Source organism: Schistocerca serialis, chromosome 10 (assembly GCF_023864345.2).
Source record: "Schistocerca serialis cubense isolate TAMUIC-IGC-003099 chromosome 10, iqSchSeri2.2, whole genome shotgun sequence".
NCBI lineage: Eukaryota > Metazoa > Arthropoda > Insecta > Orthoptera > Acrididae > Schistocerca > Schistocerca serialis.
In genome coordinates, this window is record NC_064647.1 from 35,335,281 (window position 1) to 35,355,495 (window position 20,215).

Sequence of the window (20,215 nt, forward strand, 5' to 3'; positions counted from 1 at the left end):
TCTCTCTCTCTCTCTCTCTCTCTCTCTCTCTCTGTCTGTGTGTGTGTGTGTGTGTGTGTGTGTGTGTGTGTGTGTGTGTGTGTGTTTTCTTTGCTGAAGAAGGCTTTTGCTGAAAGTTGTAATGTAACTCAATATCTTTATGGTGAGTAGTAATCTATTCTTTTCCTAATATTGTTAGTTGTACGTATTGTCTTTTAATAGTTCTGTACACATTTTCGAACTAGACGATTTGAAAGAAATGATGTTTTTCCAGGTGCTCTCCCCACAATCTTTCGAGTAGGCTGTATGTCACCTAAATGCATGTGTTCGTTACACATAGAGTAAATGCCTCTCCTGAGAATACACAAAACTGCTTGTGAAGTGATATTAAGTATCAACTTCTCTCTAACCATTACACTAAGGTGACAAAATTCACGGAACACCTTATATCTCGTAGTGCAGCAACTCAATGTGGCGTAGACTCAACAAGTAGCTGGAAGTCCCTTTCAGGAATATAGAGCCTCGCTGCCTTTACAGCCATCCATAATTGCATATGTGTTGCCAGTGCAGGATTTTGTGCACGAAATGTCCAATGGGTGCCCAGATCATTCACTCGAATTGCTCACAATGTTCTTCAGACAAATCACATCCCCTCCCACTCTCCACTCTCCCCTCTCCCAGGTGGCTCTCAACTCTTTTTGTGAGTACATGCTTTGCTACCACAGGACCCCACCCTTTGGAGCACTACTACCTCTTTGCTGCAAGCTTATACTTCCAGTCTCCCTTTTCCCCTCTGCCTCTTCAACAAAGGGTTTTCTTATTGCAGACCCAGCTTGGACCTGGGGCTTGAGTTTCCACTTCTGCCATTTTCTATAACTTTTAATTAAATACAAACATGAGCTCCTTTGTTGGATTTGACCTGCCACCAATTTTCATAATTTTACAGAAGGTGCAGGGAAGGTTACTGCATGTCAAACGCTACAGCTACGACGAAGTTGCCCCTTTCTAGTGACGGTGCTCCCACCTGTTACGCTTCCTACGGTGGGCCCTCGGGACCGTTCGACCGTGCCTGCCTCCCTGGTGACTGGAGCTCTCCTCTCCAACACATCCTTTGGGATTGGTGTCTTCCCACCCACCTGGGAAATTGGTCCCCACCTCCCAGCCAGAAACAAATCCCTTTCCTCTGGCTTTTCTTACCGAGAAGGCATCCTTTGGGGCACTTTATTCCGAGGTTCCCGCTGGTCTACAACACCACACGAGCCGACAGCTGAAGGAGCTGAGGCTGCCAGTTGCAGTGCTTCGTGGTCATCATCTTTACCTGTAATTGATTCTGAGACGCCCTCACAATCATTTTAATCCTCTAAGAGAGGAAAAACAAGAAAAATCCCCGCAAGATGGAGGACTTTGCAGTGGCTCCCACACCGTCAGAACCCCACCTGTTCTACTCCTGTAGCTGAAGTGGAGATTCCAGTGGCCTGTTAGGCCCCACGTTGTGCTACACAATGAAACCCAGAAGCTGTGTGTGTTGATGCCATAACTGCTCAACCAGTGGCAGCAGGTTACCCTATGTCATAACCTGCCTCCTTGGTCCCTTCACGTTCTCACAGTAAACCAATGACATTATTGTCCAGTGGGATTGTAACCAGGTTTTTTCCACCACATGGCTGAGCTACAATATCTCTTAACCAGTTGCCCTCTCTTTTGTACTGGCCTTCAGGGGACTGGTTTCCAGCAGTGCAGACCCCGGCTATTCACACATACTGGGGACTTTATAAGAATCGTGCTGCTTATGACAGGGTGTTGGGCACTGTTTGCACATATGTTCTAGACACTCTATATAGCCAACTTGTGCCTCTTAATACATCTTTGGAGGCTGTGGCTGTTTGGGTAATGGCATTACCATCTGCAATGTTTACCTAACTCCTGATGGTGAAGTGTCTCAGAACACATTGTTTGCAATGGACTTTAGTTGGGGTCACGAATGACAGTATTACAGTTTAGGGTTGTTTTGCGCACCTACGCCACATGTTTTCTAACAGCTAATGAGCATTCAGTAATGTCCTGAGCGATCTGCTAATGTGAGCATTAAATCTTACCATAATGAGTTGTTTAGTGAATTTTTATTCCATTTGTTGCAAGTTGTCATCACTGATGTTGGTGGTAAGTGATACGTTCCACATAAACAAGATATGCACTTTCTTCAAGCGGAAACCGCGTGTATGTGCGTACCGCAACTGTTACTGTCAAAAACTTGTCCGTGCCTCGCCATTGTTCGTGGATTGGACTATAATCTTGGGTGATTTCAACACCATTTACCCTTTGTGGCGTGGAACCACAATCACTGGCCACAGTAAGGACATTGAAAAATTACTGCCCAAACTCAACCTTTGCCTCTTGCATACTGGTAGCCCCACAAACTTCAGTGTCGCACACAGAACTTTCTCGGCCATTGACATTTCCGTTTGTAGCCCTTGTCTTCTCCCATCCATCCGCTAAAGTCCGTGATGATCTTCCTTTCCCCTGGACACTTGCCCAGATGGTCTTTCAGCAATGTTGACTGGGGTGCTTTCACCTCTGCTGTTACCCTTGGCTCCCCGTCACGTGTAGATATCCGTGAGGAAGTCCAGAATAGAACTACATCCATTCTTTTGGCAGCTGATTTAGCAATTCTCTGTTCCTGGGCCTGGTGGTCATCAGAAATCACAGAAGCCATTAAGAGATTGTAGGCGAGCTCTCCAATGCTGTAAGTGGCACCCGTCGATGGAGCACCTCGTTGCCTTTAAGCGGCTTGTGCCCATGTCCAGCACCTAATAAACAAGACAGAATCAAGAATGCCGAGAACGGGATGTTTCAACCATCGGACCACGTACTTCTCCTTCTTAGGTTTGGACTAAGAATAGATGTATCTGCAGATACCAGACACCTGCAATTGTACCCAGTATTACCTTGAATGTCACTCCCTATACTGACACAGGTACTGTCACCAAACATTTTGCTCTGCATTATGCTCGACCCTCAGTGGATGGAACAAAAGAAATTATCATTTACTACATGTCACCTGGGACCATATAATGTTCCATTCAGTGAGTGGGAATTCGTCAGTCCTAGCCCACTGCTCTGATATAGCCCCAGACCACATCCACAACCAGATGATCAAGCACCTACTAGTAGATTGTCAGTATCATATCTCTGCTGTGTTTAACTTCACCTGGAGTGAGGGCGAGATCCCATAGCAGTGGTGAGAAAACATCATTGTCCCAGTACTGAAACCAGGTTGAACCCATGGTGAGCTGATGGGTGTTGGCTCCATGAGTCTCAGAGTCTTCTGGCTCCATCCCAGCGTGGTTTTTGCCAAGGCCATTCCACTACCAATAATCTGGTTTATTTAGAGTTTGCCATCCGAACAGCTTCTGCCTGATGTCAACACCATATAGCCATCTTCTTCGACCTGCGAAAGGGTTAAGATACCTCATGACGATGCCACATCCTCGCTACCTTACACAAGTGAGGTCTCTGGGGTTGGCTCCAAATTTTCATCCACGATTTTGTGTCACACCATACGTTCTGGGAACAAGTTGGTGCCTCCCACAGTACCCCCCATATCTGAGAGAATGGGATTCTGCAGGGCTCTGTACCGAGTGCCCTTCTCTTTCTAGTAGCCATCAATGACCTAGCAGCAGCTGTGGGGTCCTCAGTATCACCTTCCTTCTATACTGATGATTTTTGCCTCTACTATTGTTCCTCCAGTGTGGGTGTTGCCGAATGTCGACTGCAAGGCATCAGACGAAAGGCACATGCGTGGGCCCTCTCACATGACTTTTGGTTTTCAGCAGCCAAGAAATCTGTCATGCACTTCTGTTGATGTCATATCGTTCTCCCCTAGCCAGTACTTTACCTTGATGACCAACTACTCAGTGTGGTTTTTAGGACTGGTTTTCGATTCTCATTTGACGTGACATGGATTAGCCCTGATACAATTCAATCTAAAATATGGGAGTCTGGCATAGGGTTTGGCATCGCCCTCAGACTGGCAGATACTGGATCCTATACACCACTGCGGGATTCAGCTTGTGACAGGAGGCTTTTGAACTAGCCCTGTGAAGAGCTTACTCATGGAGGCTGGGGTCACTCCCTTGCGGATCAGGCACCGACAACAGTTTGTCAATTATTTTACCCACATTCGCAGTACCCCTAAGCATCCGAACTACCCTCTCCTCTTTCCAAGCACGATAATCCATCTTCCTAGATCAGGGATTATGATAGCAATCCACATTCTGTCTAACCTCTTTTAAATTCAGTTGTTTCCTCTTCCATACCTCCTCTGGACCCACTCATGTACACCTCCATGGTGCATCCGTCAGCCACAGCTTTGCCTTGACCTGTCACAAGAGGTGAAAGGCTCTGTTCATCCTGAGGTCCTTCGCTGGCTATTTTTCTCCAAGCTTGGCATATCCCAGGTTCAGAAGTAGTCTGTACTAGTGGCTCGATGGTTGCTGCTCGTATAGGCTTTCCTTATACTCATACAAGTCAAACTGATATGCCATCCACACTGGCTGGCTGTAGTGTTATTTCTGTAGAGTTGGTAGCCATCTCTCGTGCTTTTATTTATTTATTTATTTACACGTCAAGTTCTGTAGGACCAAATTGAGGAGCAAATCTCCAAGGTCATGGAACGTGTCAGTACATAAAATTACAACGTAAAAGTAATACCAGATAAAAATGATTATGAACCCAAAAGAAGTCAAGCCGTAAGTTTAAGTAAACACAATCAACAATACAACATAAGAATCAGTTTAATTTTTCAAGGAACTCCTCAACAGAATAGGAGTGACCCATGAGGAAACTCTTCAGTTTCAGTTTGAAAGCGTGTGGATTACTGCTAAGATTTTGAATTCTCTTGAGCATATCCGTTCTTGCACTGGTGGGGTCCTTTCTTATCTGCAGCAAATCCCTGATCAGTTTGCAAGCTCTCTACCAGTGTTACCCTCACCATCCATTGATCATTGCTATCCAGGATTCCGTGTACACCCTTGAACAGTGCGGATGCTCAGTGACCTTTGCCTGTACCCCCAGGACACATTGGTATCCCAGAGAATGAACTTACTGATAGCCTGGCCAAACTGGCTACCAGTAAACCTACTCTTGAGATCTGTTTTCCGTAAACAGACCTGTTATCGGTATTACACCATCAAGTTTTAGGAATCTGGAATGCAAAATGGCTCACTCTAACTTCACCAAATATACTACAGTTGTTAAAGGAGACGACGAATCTGTGGAGGTCCTCCACACAGGCCTCTTGCAAGGACTCTGCTGTCCTTTGCTGGCTCCAGCTGTACTTGGCGGACTCACTCCTCCATTGCGAGGATCCACCACACTGTCCTTGTCTCTCCCATTTGATGGTGGTTCACAGTTTGCTGGACTGTCTCAACCTAGCCACCCTGCGGTGGACTCTCAAATCTCCCTGACTCACTACTTCTGGTGTTAGGAGATGATGTCTCAGCAGCTGACTTAGTTTTATGTTTCATTCATGAAGGCAGCTTTTACTACTCTCTTTTAAGGGAGGACCACTTGACCTTACCAGCCCACTGAGTGGTGGGAGACCACGCTGTTGCCTCCTATGCCCAGACCAGGCTCTGGCTGTCTGAGCTTGGTGGTCCAGCCCAGCCCTCACTCTACTTGCCCATTTCCTCTTACTTCCCCTCACCCCCGCCTTTTACATGGTCTGTTCAACTTGTTAGTCTTATATGACTTCCCTAGGCAATATCTGAGGTACCTCTGGTAAGTGGTAGAGATGTACATCCCCTCATTGTGCTCTGCTTTCAGTGGCTTCTGGCTGCTCCCTAGATGGGACACCTCGCTGTCTTTCTTCCTCTGTCTCCCTTTTTTCTTTTTATCCCTTATCCCACCTTCGTTGACCATGGGGTTTTCTTCCCCCGTGTTTTGTGCAGTAGACTGTTCTACAGTCATGTAGACCTACCTGTTTGAGGAAAAAGGGACTGATGACCTAGCAGTTTGGCCGCTTTAATCGTTCAACTGACCAAGCACAAGTAATTGTGGCCCAGTGACATGGCACATTGTCATGATTAAAAATTCTGTTATTGTTCGGGAACATGAAGTCAATGAATGGCTGCAAATGGTCTCCAAGTAGCTGAACATAACCATTTCCAGTCCGTGTTTGGGTCAGTTGGGCCAGAGGACCCACTCAAAAACACAGCCCACACCATTATGTAGCCACCACCAGCTTGCACAGTACCTTGTTTACAACTTGGGTCCATGGCTTCCTGGGGTTTGCACTACACTCTAATCCTACTACAGCTCCTACCAACTGAAACTGGGACTCATCTAACCCGGCAACAGTTTTCGAGTTGTCAAGGCTCCAAGCCATATGTCCACAAGCCCAGGAGAGGCACTGCAGGTAGCAAAGAAACTTGTGTTGGTCGTCTGCTGCCATAGCCCATTATTGCCAGATTTCACCACACTGTCCTAATGGATACGTTTGTGGTATGTCCGACATTGATTTCATCAGTTATTTCACACACTGTTGCTTTTCTCTTAGCACTGACATCTCTGTGCAGACACCACTGCTTTGTCATTAAGTGAAGGCTATTCACTACTGTGTTGTCCACGGTGAGAAGTAATGCCTGAAATTTCCTATTCTTGGAACACTCCTGATGCTGTGGATCACAGCATATCGAATTCCTTAATGATTTCTGAAATTTAAAGTCACACGTGTGTAGCTCCAACTTCCCCTTCACATTCAAAGTCTCTTAATTCCTGTCGTGCATCCATAATCACATCGGTAACCTTTGCACATGAATCACCTGAACACAAATGACAACTCCACCAATGCACTGGTATGCAGGTATTCTGTCACAAGGGTTACTGAGGTAAGAAACTAAACGCATTGTTCTGTAATGAGTCACTGGTTCAATGGATCAAAATGTGTAACAAACAAAAATTAAACTTTGAAAGGTTGTGTACAGTATCAGACTGGCACGTAGAATTAATATATTCGTAGAGAGTAGAATTTATTTTGATGGAAGCAGTAGAAAGCCTTCAAACCTCATTGAGGTGACGAACATGCAGTGTGCCTGTTTTAAAAGCCATTAGTTGGGAACAGTATTACCGTACACCTCATGGTCCAGTAGCAGGGCTGTGCTGTATATCATGTTGTATTGCGCATATCTCACTGGCCCACCAACATCCAGGTTTATGTAAAGCGATTATCTGGGCACACTGCCACTTTGATTGAGGCTGGGAAGAGAGGTTCTTCTCAAATATTGGACACACTGATAGTTCACATTTGTGGAACATAGTAAAACACTGCACATCAATATCTCAAGCATTCCACAGTAGGGGGGGATGAGAATGTAACAAACATATCAATACAGGGGTAGGACAAATGTTCCAGAAGCCACTGCAGTGAGAAAGAGATTTTCTCTATGCTCAGATTAAAATTACTTTGGTACTGGCGTTTCAGTGGGTCGAGTGGCAGGGAACAGTAGTTCTCTCTCTTGCTGTTTTGTCTGTTTTGCAGGTAGATGCAGTGCCTTGTGGAGTATGGCTGGCTGTTCACTAGCAACCCTGCCCTCCTCTTGCCACCTCCACTGCAGTCTCTCAATCCCAAAGTAATTCTAATCAAAGTATAGCAAATACTATAAGCTCCTCTTTTCTCTTGCATCCCCCACATTACTCTCTCAGACTATCATTAAAAATGTGCAATGTAATTGAGCTTCTAAGCTGCTAGACTGTATTCCCTCAATATCTGTCACTTCTTTTAATAATATCAATTACTTGCATTTTTTTCACTGCATAGTACTCATGTAAGTGGTTGTTTAGCGTTAAGAGGCTGAGTAAATTTCCAGGCCACTTTGGCTTGATCCCAATGGGGCAAGAACCCTGTCTGAAAGTGACAGGTCAGCCCAATGTCCTTAGAGAAGGGCTAAAATGCCTGAGTATGTTAGCAGTGTCAAAGTTGTCAGGTATGGCTTCCTGTTGCTCAACACACTGCAAACTGTCAATGTCAGCAGCAAAATGCGTGGGAATTGACACCGTAGGGAAAGGGATGGTTTCATTCACATGCTTTACGCCACCTTCTGTGGCTTTTTTGTGCCAGTTCTGAGAGGCAGTGTGACTGGAACATTTTCCTCTGCCGCCCATAAGACAACTGCATCATTTCGACACTGTGTGCCATAGTTCTGACCTCTGTTGTAGAGGCATCAGAAGAAGGGGTGAAATATGGGTAAAAGGTGGTCTGACAAGCTTCCGTCCTGCGAAACATCCACGGTGGCAATAGGCAGAATTGTGGTAAAATGTGGTGCCAGTGTGACACCATTAACAAACCATACTTATCATGTGGACTTCTGAATTGTGACCTTTTTACCGCAAGTGTCGACAACTTACTGATTAAGTGTCATCGAGCCAGAGTGTCACACTTGTGCATCATTACAGAGAAAGGTTGTATGCCCTTTTGAGCCAGATTTCAAACTTCACAGTGGGTGGGAATTACAGGGCTCCAAAAAAAAAAAAAGAAAAAAAAAGTGATACTTTAATTCTGTTGCACTGTGTATTTAAGATGTACATTCATATTGTGAACAGTCAGAGATACGGAAATTCAGTCACGGAAGCAAACTTCATGTCAGTGCATACCCTGCTGTGATGGAGCTGGGGAAGAAGCTCTGCAGTCTCACTTTAAAAGATTTACACATTGAGGATTACACTACCTTTGCAGGTAGTTCACAACAGAAGTGACAGATAATATGAGGTGTGAAGAGGTGACTCAGATGTGGTGGGAAGCCATCTCATCAGAGGCAGGTGTCAGAAAATCTGTTGATCTATAGACGATTTGAGTATTAAACATACACATTTTGAAATTAAATTTATATCAGCATTGTAAAAATGTGTGATAGTCACCCTGTGTATGATTCTTTATGCTTCAGTAAATAAATGAGCTCTCTCTTCTCCCTCTCCCTCTCTCTCTCTCTCTCTCTCTCTCTCTCTCTCTCTCTCTCTCTCTCTCTCTCCTCCTCTCCCCCTCCCCCTCCCCCTCCCCCCTTCTCTCTTCCCCTCTGTTCTCTCTCTCTTCTCCCCCCCCCCTCTCTCTCTCCTCTGCCCCTCTCTTTTCTCTCTCTCCTCTGCCCCTCTCTTTTCTCTCTCTCCTCTGCCCCTCTCTTTTCTCTCTCTCCTCTGCCCCTCTCTTTTCTCTCTCTCCTCTCCCCCCTCTCTTCTCTCTCTCTCCTCTCCCCCCTCTCTTCTCTCTCTCTCCTCTCCCCCCTCTCTTCTCTCTCTCTCTCCCCTCCCCTCCCCTCTCCTCTCCCCGTCTCTTATCTCTCTCTCTTCTCCTCCCCCCCTCTCTCTCTCTCTCTCTCTCTCCTCCTCCTCCTCCTCCTCCCCCCCCCCCCCTCTGCTTTCTTCCTTAGAGAGGAGAGAGATGTGTTGGAAAGGTTGAAAAAGAAGGCACATCACTCAGGTCCCAGACAAAATGGACTCAACTGATGTGAGGACAAGGATAGACAAAGTTAAAAAGGTGTAATATTTGTAACAATAAAAATGGAAGAAAGAGGTGAGAAAGTTGTTACCATTGGACAGCTGGAGCAACACTAGCACTCCAGACAGTGAGGAAGCAGTCAGTCACATACATCATAAGAATAATGTTTGTTTTACTGAGAGCTGTGAACTATCGTGAAAGATGTGTAAAAACAACCAAATCACTCTCATTAAGTGACCAAAGATACAACCTATTCATGAAGTAATACTTTCGAATAAGTTTATATTTGCAGCGTTCTTTCCTGAAAGCAAGAGATCATAAACACAAAGTTCATGCATGAGGAGCATATATTTCTGTTGCTTTCTGTTATCATAGGCACTTTCCCTGACACTTAAAAAAATTATGGAGTCTAATGATGCATCCATTCTTAGACTTCGTTTTGACTTTTTAATACACAGACACCTTTCTGTGAAGTTTGTGGCGTGCTGCTTTCAGTTCAGCATATCATGGCTGCATGTGTCCTGTATACTGATAATAGGGCAGCCTTTGGTCTCGCTGGAGATCTGCCCACCGTCCTCACAGATACCGATACCGGTGTTAACAGACTGGTGAAATTTTGTGAACTATCAGGTCTCATCCCCAAACTAGTGGGGAAGGGCAGCAGACTTTAGGACATTACAAACTGCTCTGCATGTGGGGACAGCCTTCGTCCCCACCCAGGAGATTGCGTGTTGATTTTTCATCAGGGCACTGATGACCGTGATGTCGAGCGCCCCCTCAACCCAACTCATCATCATCAACCCAGCTTTCCTCACCAGTAATAACATTTGACAAAGTCTGGTTCACATGCAGTCATTCATTGAAAAAGTTCTGTGCAGACTCAAATACGATGGTGTTTCTGCTCGTCACTGAGAATTCACACCACAAATTTTGCAGCAGTCTGTCATGTTTGCAATTCGTCCGACAAGATTCTCTCATCCGTCCCAAAACACAGCCCCAAAATATTTCATATGTCTTGGTGGTCTACCTATGATGTTCCAGCTCTGTATTCTGAAAACAGTGATGCTGGCTGATGGCCATCCCAAACAGGGATCATTGTCAAATGACACTCCCCCATTTTGAAAATGTATAACCACCGAAGGTGTGATTGTGACATGTGGCATCTTCCACAAATGGTTGTTTCCACATGTTGTGTGTGTCTCCAGTGGTTTTCCCAAGTCTGAAACAAAAGTTCATGCATACACAATGCTCCCAGGCACCTGGAATGTCTGTTTCACAAGACATGCAAAAAACAACGATAGAGGCATGTGCATAAAAACTAAAAGCGACGACCGAGCACAAAGTCACTTAAACCACTGACTAATAAAGAATGTACGAGGTATCACTTTGTGACATTTCATCATATTAGCCAGACTTCGCATGTTAGACAAACATTCCGGGGAGTTTTGGGCATCACCTCATATGTTGGTTGGTTATGAGAACATCGTCATATTCCGTATAAGATGGAGATATGCTTACCAATGCATCAGAGTTTTACAGCAGCACAATTGCAGCCTACTGAGACTGCAGTTTATCATTCCACAATATAGCTGTTCGCAATCCCACAACTGTCATCTGAATGTGGAGCTGATAAATTCTGGAGGTCCATACTGATACCGTGCAATGTCTCAGTGGTTCAGCACAATTAACATCAGAGGGGTCACACGGTCATGTAAGACCATACAGCTCTGTCAAAACATGCCTTGAGTCATAAAATGAATGTTTAATAAAACAAGTACCTATACAGACAGCTCTCGATATCTGGAGCACCACAAATTGTAAGAGTAGTGGCTTCCATTGATAATGTGTCACACAGGCGTAAGTCTGGGCTACATGACTGCTCCACAGGACTCGAGTGCACTATCACCTGTGTAACACTGTTATTGTACACACACCCTCTGTCAAAATGTGCACACGGTGTTATAGATCAGTACTTGAATTGGAGAAGGTGCTGGATGTGGCACTATATGTATAATTTCATCTTTGTGAACAGATTAAAGGAATGATAGGGTTCCACCATTTACCCAATTAAAATCTGTCATACTGATTAATAATGTTTTCTGGCAGACATATTTCCACAGATACTTTAATAACCAAATCACAAAAGGATCTCATTTTAGCTAAGGGTTTTTTGCTAGAAGAATCCATAGAATTGTCCTGTGGAGACACAGCACTCAGCTACAGCTGACTTACTGGGCTGTGAAGTGTGAGCACAGTTACTGTGTTCAACACGCTTTCCATGTATAGTGTGTGTGACCTGCCCAGTGTAGGTTTTGCCATAATAGCACTCTATTCTGTACACTCCAGCTTTCCGTAAACTCAGATCATCCTTCCTGAAGCTCTTGGCAGGAATAGCGTGTTCAACGTTTACTGTAATATCAAACAATACTGCTGACCAGCCCCAATCCATGTGCACACCTAAATGTTTTGCATACTAAATTTACACATTACTGATATAGAGATGGTAGAATCTTGTGCAGTACAGGAGAAACTTGACTGAAACTTATGCGAGAATTTCAGTCCCTTTCAATTTTTACCACCATCACAAGCAATAAACCTCCCTGTCTTGTGGATTATCCTTTTGCAGTGATTCTTTAGCCACACGGACTGTCTGCAGCAAGTGACGACTCGTACAAGCTGTGCAGACACAGCCACCTTGTGGATGTCAGCAGCATGCACAGCATCTACACCATTCATCAAATGTGTCACTTCTGAACTGTGGAGAACATTAAAACTATTCCATATGGAAAATCACTACTGACTGTCATTAAATGATATCCATGAATCAAATATGCGTGCTTAATCAACAGCATAATATCTTCATAATGACAGTTAGTAATTGTAAAATATTACACCAGTGTTCGTAAAAATCGAAATTTATTGATTTATTCTCTCAAAAAGAACTAAGAACAATGCTGTAATTTTGGAATCGTGACATCAAAAAATAAGACCACATAATTTTTTTATGTACTCCAATCAGTTGCAAGCTGCAACCATTTCATGAAATACTCATTAATGTGTCTGCCCTAACTGACACTTACTGATGACCCCAACCTCCCTCTGCATAACAGCAACTGCAGCAAAAGAATTGGCAGAACAGAAACTGGAGTACTGAAAAGCACACTGCAAACCATGCAGCAGTGTGACAACTTTCTCCCCCCCCCCCCCCCCCCCCCAAACACAACTTAGGATTTCATCTCTAACTGCCACAGTATGGAACGAAAAAGCAAAATACACTTTATAAATAAAATATGATTTTACTAACATGTTTTAATAAATGTTTAAAACAAATAAAACATTCACTTTTACATGTTTTTACACAACTATGGGGTAAATCTCACACGATGTTGAGAGGGAGCAGGGTGTCGGGGTAGGGTTGGTTCGATTCGGTTCTCTCCCGCCTAGGGGTAATTGGGGAACTAGATTTTCAAGAAAACCCCTCACGTAATTCATCGATGTCCCCCCTGCTAAAGTTATGTGATGTTCTAACTAATCTTTGGTTTGATGGCAGCTTTGCCTTTTGGTTACCCGGTCCTTCAACCTAATACTATTGTTTCTCATCAGAAATTTATCAGGCAAATAATTGTCTTGACACACATTGTTTCTTGACACTACTTTTAAATATGGTATTTATTTACATATCAAGGTTACACTGTTCCTCCATAGATTAAAATTACCTAATTTAATAAGGACAGAAGCTGAAGTATTCCGTGCAGCTGTGGTAGCCGCAATGCTGTGGTTAGTGTGTGCGCTAGTAAGCAGGAGTCACATTCAAGTCCCAGCTGTGGCACAAATTTTAATTCATTGCTTCAGCTTTTCTCCTTATCGTAGATGCAGTTGCGTCATATGTCTCCAGGAAAATGTAATTCCCTCAGATCAAAAGATCACGTCATTTCATTTTCACAAACATTTACATACATACATACTTAAACACTAGTGCAAAACAGTGAATACTACATGGAAATAAAAATGATAAAAAGCTCCCGCAAAGAGCTGACATACGAGTTTTTGTTAACATTCTACTGCAAGATTTTGATGAATCATTTTTCAGAACTTATGATAAGCGAATATTTACGGGACATCAAACAATTGTGTGACACAGCAAATAAACAAGCAATTTTCAAGAGTAAATGATTGGAAGTAGGAAGACTTCTCTTTAGAAGCATACCTAATGTTACTGTTTTCACTACCACGCCAAAAGCAGCACTGGGACAATGAAAATTAGGATTTACATTGCTTCAGTTAGACAGACCACGAGTTCAGTGAGTGAAAGTAAATCATTCAAGCATTTCTGTTAAACAGTTCTATAGAAACCACAGATATCTAAATCTGAAACAAATCTGTTCCATTTGCCACACGACCAGTAGTAGTTGGCGATACTTGTGTTTAATGAACCATTCATATTTTGATGAGGTTTCTTTGAAAGTTGCATAACGTCAAACGGGGTGATTTCGGACGGCTTTGTCGTTATTTTGATTGTAACTTTCGTATGTACTGTTACATTTAATTTATTGTTATGGAAGTGGAAGGGTATATGTGTAACGAATAAAATATTCCAGAACCAGAAAGTGTATGTGTAGGTATATTTATCTGAGGCAGTTAAATAAAGTGTCCGAAGTCACCCCATGGATTGGGGTGATTTCGGACACGTGTTTTTTAAATCTCTGTCCGAAGTTACAGCATATATAGGGCGAAACAGAGCAGCTGCTGCCTTTTTGAAAAATTCTACATGCTTTTTATTTTATGTTGGTGACATTTTACACATTTTAAGGTAGCCCTTTGTCACGAATAAGTGATATGGAATGATATAATGAATTTTATATATTACAGATAAGTTCTGCAGGATCTCGTTTAATATTTTCGCCTAAGCGAACAGAAAGATCTTCTTTCATTTGAGGAATAAATGCACCCGTTCTTCTCCTGGCAAATTATTGCGAAATTTCTTCTCTTTTCGGCCAGATTTATGAAGGTAGCCTTTAACTAAATATCTAATATCCAATTTAGTGAAGAGAAATCCCCAATGTGCACCCCTCACGATACCCCTTGCTTCAACATTTCTTCTTCATTTTCTTCTTTATTTAGCACTGGCTGTCCTCCCATTTATTTCGGATGTGCTTTCTGCACTTTATTTTGTAAGGTTGATTTAGGTATACCATACAAATCTCACGCTTTTCTGTACGATAATTTACCACTCTAAATATCACGAACAGCTTTATCTGAAAGTTCCGGGTCATAATTACACCGTACTGTACAAGCACCTCTCCTGCTATAACCTTGCACAAGAAACATGACAACCTGTACAGAAATAGTCTCAATGCTGTTAGCTACTGAGCGCATTGACAATTACGGTTACAATAACTTCCCATTCGGCGCAACAATAGAAAGTTTCCACTTTACGATAATGCCTGAATTTTTAACACTGAGACTGTTCAATTATTCGCCTAGGGAAACAATTGACGCAAAATAAAAGTTGTACAAAGAGATAAATGCAATCCTGCGCTTAAAATAACTGGCGCATGGACGTTAAAATGAGTAATTCTTCGTTTCTATGCAGTGGCAAAGAACAAATAAGTCATACCGTCCGTATTCGCCCCGGTGTCCAAAATCACCCTGTTTGACAGTATCTTATTTTCATTGTGGGAGTCTTCACGATCATTACATTGTTTGGTGACTATCATTTGAAATTTTTATTTTTGCCTTCAGATTTCAAAAATCCATTTGTTTCATTAACATGTCACTTTTCAAAATGTTAATTATCTTATGAAACTGGATTTGTTTCTTTCGTCCGTAACCAGAAGATAACTAGTAATTTAACATTACCCAAATCGTGAAATTTCATTTCCAAAAATTATGCTTAAGAATATTTAATTTTGTTCCCCGTAACATATGTTTGTGTACTGATTATTACTTTCCAATTATCAGCTCACAGCTACTATACTGTTACCTCACAAACTCTTTGGTCCAATGAGATGTAGCTTTCTTTTTTTATTGTATTATAACATTTTTGAGAATATCTGTATTGGGTTGGAGGATGATAGATGTAGGGAGCCAAGTCTGTAACTTACTTCCCAGTTAAATCATGTTAACTTTTGTATTGAGAAATGTCTATGGTAAAATCAGACTACATGAAGAATGGTAATGTTTACATTGAGCACAAAATATGAAACCAGTGAATCTTAAAAAAAAAAAAAAGTGAAAACTGGAAAGTTTTCATTTTCAGCAAGTGTCATTTATTATGTAAATGAAGAGAACTACACTTCTGTCAAAGTTGAATTCAAGAATATTCTACCATCATCCAACATTAACAGGTTAATGTTCTTTCCATAAACTCTTCAAGACCTGGGGCTCTGAAGGAATCATACTCGAATTTTACAGGACAGTGAGCCAGGCAAAGATTTTCTACAAGGATATTTATTGTCTGTTAATTGCTGCTGCAATAAGTTCAGGATCAGCTTAGCCACAATTCCATTTTACTACTTAAAATTTTATGCATTTCTATGTTAGTCTGTGTTAGTTGATGCTAACTGAAATGTTGAAAACTATAGTCATGTTAAATGACTAGAGACAGGACAGAAATGATTAGCATTGAAACCACTTTGGACTTCAGGTTTGAGGTCAACATCGATATCATGGCACACCACCGCCTAATGGTAAAATGAGCCTGCAGCTCTCATCTAAATGGCAGTGCAGGACAGATCTACATCCTCCTCAGCTCTGGTGCAACAGTGGAACACTAAAGGTGCGATTCCGAACACGGCGACAGCGACCGACCGCGGCTGCGGAAGACAGAGGGCGACGCTGCCGCCTGCAGTCGGTGCTTTGCGGAACGCAGCGACAGACAAGCTATGCAGTTGCCGGGAACAACTGCGCGAGGCGAGATGTCTGTTAACACCACCGCCGTTATTGCACTGTTGTTGGAAGAGGAAGACGATGACATTTTATTGTTTATTCCAGGAAAGGACGAAAGCTGGTAATGCCTTTATATAAAAGTAGAACTGCAGAAGGTAGTTACACAGCACTGATAAAAAGACATTTGTTAGGTGATGAAGATATCTTCAGGAGCTACTGTCGTTTAAATAAAAGACAGTTTAATTTCGTGCTCAGTTTTATTAAAGATGACATAATGCCACAGTGCCTAAGAAACGCAATAAGTGCAGAAGAAAAATTATGTTTGATGCTGAGGTAAGTCCACAAAATGTTATACATTATTAGATTCTGCTGCAGTTCCAAGACTTTGTGAGAGAGTTGTGGAGGTTGAAGGGCTGCTGTTATCACTTGGCCGAAGTGTGTTGCACTGTGCAGCCATTATTTCATAATCAGAGAAGATCATACTAATTTTTCTTTTGGCTTCTGCCTTATAAACTGGAGGTAAACTCCTTACAACTTTGCAGATGTGACGGAAAAATAAGTCAGTATCATCATCTTTGTGTTCCATCAACGTTTTTAGTAAAATTTGCCTAATTTCGTCCCTTTCTTTCCACATTTTTAAAATTGTATTATCATTACTATGAACTTTCCTGCGTTTTCTTCTCCGTGCTGGCACATAACGTTCATCGTTTGTTACCACAGATGTTTCACGACTATTTCCTATTGTACGTGTTTCTGCCGTATCTTCTTCCTGTGATGCCGAAAGGTCCAGTTGACGAGTTCGATCTCCACTGTCTTCTTGGCTTTCTTTTATTGTTGTCTGTGATGATGTCAATGTAATATTTGTTCCTCCAGATCTGTGTTGTGCAACACTGTCAAGGAACGATAGCTGTTCGTATCTTTTTGTTTTTGAATTTTTTGAGGCAGCAGAGCCCGTTCCTAATTTGCTTTTTTTCATGAACCTCTGGTAACCGTCCCTTAAAAATTCCACTTCTTCTTACAGTCATCACCTGTAAATGGAAATTATATTAGCTGTATGCGTTTGTTTCAGATTCTTGGCCACAATTTGCGTCCACAATAGCCAGCAGAACAATTGAAAAAAAATATTTGTAATTAAAGAACAGAGATTCACTTTTCTCTGGTGCCCTTATGCGAACATGTTTTCCATCTATAGCGCCTACACAATTAGGTATATTGCATTTAATCCAAAATTCTTCTTCAATACGTCTGACATCTGACATCTGATTCAGTTACCGGTCTTTATCATTTGCCTATCGTATATCACCATCTTACATATTAAGAGTTGTTAAAAGTGTTTTGAAGATATTAAGAATAAGGCTGCTGCCCATCTTGATGCCTTCTTCTACTGAATCAGATGTCAGACGTATTGAAGAAGAATTTTGGATTAAATGCAATATACCTAATTGTGTAGGCGCTATAGATGGAAAACATGTTCGCATAAGGGCACCAGAGAAAAGTGAATCTCTGTTCTTTAATTACAAATTTTTTTTTTCAATTGTTCTGCTGCCTATTGTGGACGCAAATTGTAAATTCATTAGCGATGATGTCGGCGCTTACGGAAAAGAGTCTGATAACGGTATATTTCATAAATCGGCTATGGGCAAGAAAATAGCCACAAAGGAGTTTAATATACCTCCATCAAAATGTTTGCCAGGCTCAGATGTGATATTACCACCTTTCCTGATAGGAGACGAAGCGTTTGCTCTCAGTGATTGTTTGATGAAACCTTATTCCACAAGAGTTGCTGCATCACATCGAGACAAACAAATCTATAATTATAGATTATGCCGTGCTCGTCGAGTGTCAGAAAACGTCTTTGGGCTATTAAGCCAAGTATTTAAGGTATTTTATTGTCCTATTGTTGTGGCGCCTGAAGTGGATGACGACCTCGTTTTGTCAGCATGTTGTTTACACAATTTGCTACGAGACGGTTATCTTGAAGAAAATGGCATTCCATTTTATAGCTATAGTTTTAACGAAGCAACCAGCCAAAACAACATGCAAGCGTTTCTCGTTTTGGAGGATTTCTAATCAGCAGTGGTTTTGAAATTAGAGACAAACTTAAAGATTTTTCTCCAGTGAATACGATTCTGTGGCGTGGCAAGAGACAGCAGTTAACAATGCGTTGTGAATAACAATGGATTGTAAATAATGATTTATGTAAGACGAAACATATATACTGTTGCCTTTTTAACATCTTCGTATAATAATTGTTGGCGCACATAGGGATCTATTTGTTAGTAAATAATTGGTTGAATATCCGTACTTGTGCTATAGCTTTCCAGACATTAGCTTTCACTAAAATATTTCTGTATTCTTCATGCCCTTCGTCATAAATTACAGAATATTTCGCCACACTGTTAATTAACTTTTCTTCATCGGAGTCAGAGAAACTCATTTTCACTGAATTGGGTATTTTCAGCCAGTAAAAGCAGTCTCCGGTCGCTATGCGGATCGGCGGCAGCGGCACTGTTGCCAACTCTAAAAAACTCGAGTCGCTAGATTCAACATCAAAAGTCGCTAAAACTGATTTTACTAGAGGTGTACTGATTATTTCGTGCTGTGAATGGTGCAATAAGCCAGTGGGGGAGGGGGCGTAATAAAATATTATTAAAAATTGTCTTATACGTAATTGCGATATTGTCTTAATTAAATGACGCATTGCTTGCAACAACATACATATAAAATACCCTAACGTTTAATTAAACATGTTATCATAATTGACGCAACACATAAATTGTTGTTTCAATCACAGTAGTCAAATATACTAGAAATATACAGCTATATTTGAAACAAAAGAAAGCAAAAACTCAAATTAGGTTACAAAATATCTACATACCGGTATGTGAGCTATTCATCGTCGTCACTCAGAAGATCGAATAACTCTTCTGTTTCATGCTCTGACAGAACTGTAGTTGATGTAGAGGGTTGAACATCACTCAAAAGATGATGTTGCAATTCGACTGTTTTTGTCGCAAAAAGAGTAACTTTTGTTCGTTCCAGTAGGCTCCAATATGTCTGACAGTATGTCAAAAGATGCACAATATTTTTTTTCTTCAGTTGGTCTCTCAATACGATCAAAGCATTAATTGTCTTTACGATAATCTGTTATGTTGTTTAGTTTTTATGATGTTCATAGAACTGAATATTCTTTCCACTTCTGCATTTGAATGCGGTAGGCATAGAACAGTCATTGCTAGCTGTGAAATCAAAGGAAAAGGATTCTCCCCTGCGGCATTTTTATACTGCAAAACCTCACTCCAAAATCGAACAGTGTTAGTAGTGTTAGTCCACCTAATGAAGTTGGTATTATGCCATTCTTGCAGCATACCGTCTACGAAATTGCCACTAAAACCCAATTCTTTAGCTACATCCCCTACAGCATTATTTTTATTCACTTTTAGTGTTTCATCATCTTTCAGCATTGACATTTTTTCAGGATTGTAACGTTTACTTGGCAGCCTTTGTTGAATTTCATTTATGAGTTTCAGACTAAACTGAATGCATCTCTTCTTCAAATAAACTTTATTTTCTTCAGACAAGCTTGACTCAGACAATTTCTGTTCAAACATAAAGCCAAGGTTCGGATTTGTGTACATACATTAACTTGAAACTGGTGTTGTCAACAAATCAACAGTTGGAAAAACTATGTTTTGTCCGAGTGACTGCATGAGAAATACAAGTGTATCTAGTAATTTAGTGGGGTCATTGTCTTCTCTTTCAAAAGCTTTTATTGCTATTTGTACGTCTTTTAAATCATGTTTAAGGTAAATGATGTAAAGATGATTTGAATCGTCACAATACATGTTGTACAAAAGATCG

The 20,215-nt window shown here is 41.7% G+C and overlaps 1 protein-coding gene across 1 annotated transcript; it reads left to right on the forward strand.

Moving 5' to 3' along the window:
• Positions 1 to 17,725: 17,725 nt before the first annotated feature.
• Positions 17,726 to 18,424, forward strand: LOC126425210 (putative nuclease HARBI1). The gene has a single exon (XM_050088165.1). The coding sequence runs from the start codon at positions 17,726 to 17,728 to the stop codon at positions 18,422 to 18,424; it is 699 nt and encodes a 232-aa protein (XP_049944122.1).
• The last annotated feature ends 1,791 nt before the right edge of the window (positions 18,425 to 20,215 follow it).